This window comes from Odocoileus virginianus, chromosome 1 (assembly GCF_023699985.2).
Source record: "Odocoileus virginianus isolate 20LAN1187 ecotype Illinois chromosome 1, Ovbor_1.2, whole genome shotgun sequence".
NCBI lineage: Eukaryota > Metazoa > Chordata > Mammalia > Artiodactyla > Cervidae > Odocoileus > Odocoileus virginianus.
The window spans coordinates 11,469,755-11,472,079 of NC_069674.1; the positions used below are offsets into that span (position 1 = coordinate 11,469,755).

General features: G+C 40.1%; 1 protein-coding gene across 1 annotated transcript; it reads right to left on the bottom strand.

Moving 5' to 3' along the window:
* Positions 1–798: 798 nt before the first annotated feature.
* LOC110150199 (olfactory receptor 2A2-like) lies at positions 799–1,731 on the bottom strand. Its single transcript, XM_070465871.1, has one exon. The coding sequence runs from the start codon at positions 1,729–1,731 to the stop codon at positions 799–801; it is 933 nt and encodes a 310-aa protein (XP_070321972.1).
* Between the last annotated feature and the right edge of the window lie 594 nt (positions 1,732–2,325).

Consider the following 2,325-nt stretch of genomic DNA (forward strand, 5'->3'; position numbering starts at 1 on the left):
GGGCGTTTGGAAAAACAGCTACTTCTCCCAGTCTATACTGACTTTGAGAAGGAGAAAATCTTCAGCAATAAGCTCTCCTAGAGATTCTGGGGACCACCTATCCTTGTCTGTAGATGCAGCTTCTCTGAATTAGTTCATGTATTTTCTCAGTTAATGAGGTTTGTCCCATTTTTTTTTCTGAAGCCTGCACGACTTGTTCTCCTGGTGTTTGTCTGACATGCTACAATCTCTATATAGCTATAAAAAGTTGGAATGCTTGCGATGTTTCTCAGTGGCCCCTACAAAGAATCCAAATTGCCATTCCCATCAGTGGCCTGAAGGCCACTCTCTGAAAAGCTACAAAAGAGTCTCCATTGTCCATTTTTCTTTTTCTCTCTTGAAGAAGAGATGGGAGTTGGGAATTTTCTCCTGATCGGAACACATGGTGGCAGAAACAGGAGGTAGCTATGGGAGGTAAAATGTCATAAATTTGCCTAAACACTTCACTTACTGTATCTCTTCTTGGCGTTGTGCTTGTCTGGAGTGCTGACACCTATTATCTGACTTATGTTATTTTTAGAAAGGAAATATGGCCTATATATTCTCATCTGCATGGAAGAACAATGGCTTAGGGATTCGTATTCTGCCATCATATCAATGTTCGTCTTGAGTAATTGTCATGAAATCATGCTTCTTCTCAGGATATTTTCTTGAATTTTTTTTTCCCATTTATTTTTATTAGTTGGAGGTTGAATTTTTTATACCAGCAATCACATCTCATTGTTGGAAATATAAACTGAACCGAAACTATACTCTCCCTCACACTGTCCTCTTTTTCTGCAATACTCTATGGAAGGCAGCCTTCACTTGAGCATTCCTTACACTGTAAACAAGAGGGTTCAGCAATGGGTTGAATAGAGTGTAAAACAGGAAAAGGATTTTCTTCTGTTCCTCTTGGTGATTACTGTTAGGGGCCAAGTACACCATCATGGCTATGCCAAAGTAGAACCCAACCACACAGAGGTGGGAGGAGCAGGTGGAGAAGGCTTTCTTGCGGCCCTCCTTTGACTGGATCTTCAGGATGGCCCAGAGGATGCGCATGTAGGAGACCAGCATCAGGGAAAGAGGTCCAACTAAAATAAACACACCTTCAGCAAAGAGGAATATTTCATTGATCCAGATGTCACCACAGGTCACTTTGAGGACAGATTGAATTTCACAGAAGAAGTGGTTCACCTTCTGGGGCCCACAGAAGGGCAGCCTTAGAAACAGACTTACTTGGACTATGGCCAGGGAAAATCCACACGCCCAGCAAGCGATGGCCAGGAATGTGCACACCCTCCAGTTCATGATGATCGTGTACTGCAGGGGGTGGCAGATCGCCACAAACCTGTCATAGGACATCACCACCAAAATCAAACACTCTATTGAAGCAAAAGTCAAATTAAAAATCATCTGCAAAGTACATAAGACAAAGGAGATGTTTTTTTTGTGCTTCACTAGATCTGCCAGCAAATTGGGCAAATTGCTAGAAGCATAGGATATGTCAATGATGGCCAGATGAGACAGGAAGTAGTACATGGGGGTGTGCAGTCTAGGGTCGAGGCAGATGAGACCCAAGATCATGCCATTTGCCAGCAGGTTGAAGGTATATAACAGGGAGAAGATACCAAACAGGACCAATTCCATGTCTTCACTGAGCTGGAATCCTACCAGGATGAATTCTGCAATCCATGATTGATTGCTCTCCATTCCTAAAGATTGTCAAGGACTGAAGTGTGATGGGAGGGTCACAGCTGGATAACAATGAAAACAAGAGTTATTTATCTGAAGGGAATGAAGAGGAAGCTGGTATGCTTGTCCCTGCATTACTGATTTGTTTTCTAAGTTTCTTCACCTTTTTTTTTTTTTAATTGTGAAGCAATCCAAAATTTCAGATAAGTATCAGGGACTATAAACTGTACTACTATATAGATTTTACCAAATTGTTTTTTCAGTTTTGCCTTATCATTTATCTTCTCTGTGTGCATATAGTGTTAATTTTCTGGAGACAACATAAGACTAAAGGGAAACCATATTCACCTATTGGCAATTTACATTTAAACCCTTTGGAATATTTTCTCTATAACATGTATACCTGCTAATGTATTCTCAGTATAATTACCAAAAACAGGAGATGTAACATTAAGATAATTCACTACTCTAAATATAGCATTTCTTGCCCTTGTAGTCTAAGGTTCAAATTGAACATCACATATACTAATCATCTCCTCTAATTTTAAATAGTTTGCATTTCTTGCCTTGATGTTGATATTTTTGAGGAGTATGAGGTCTTGTTTTGTAAAG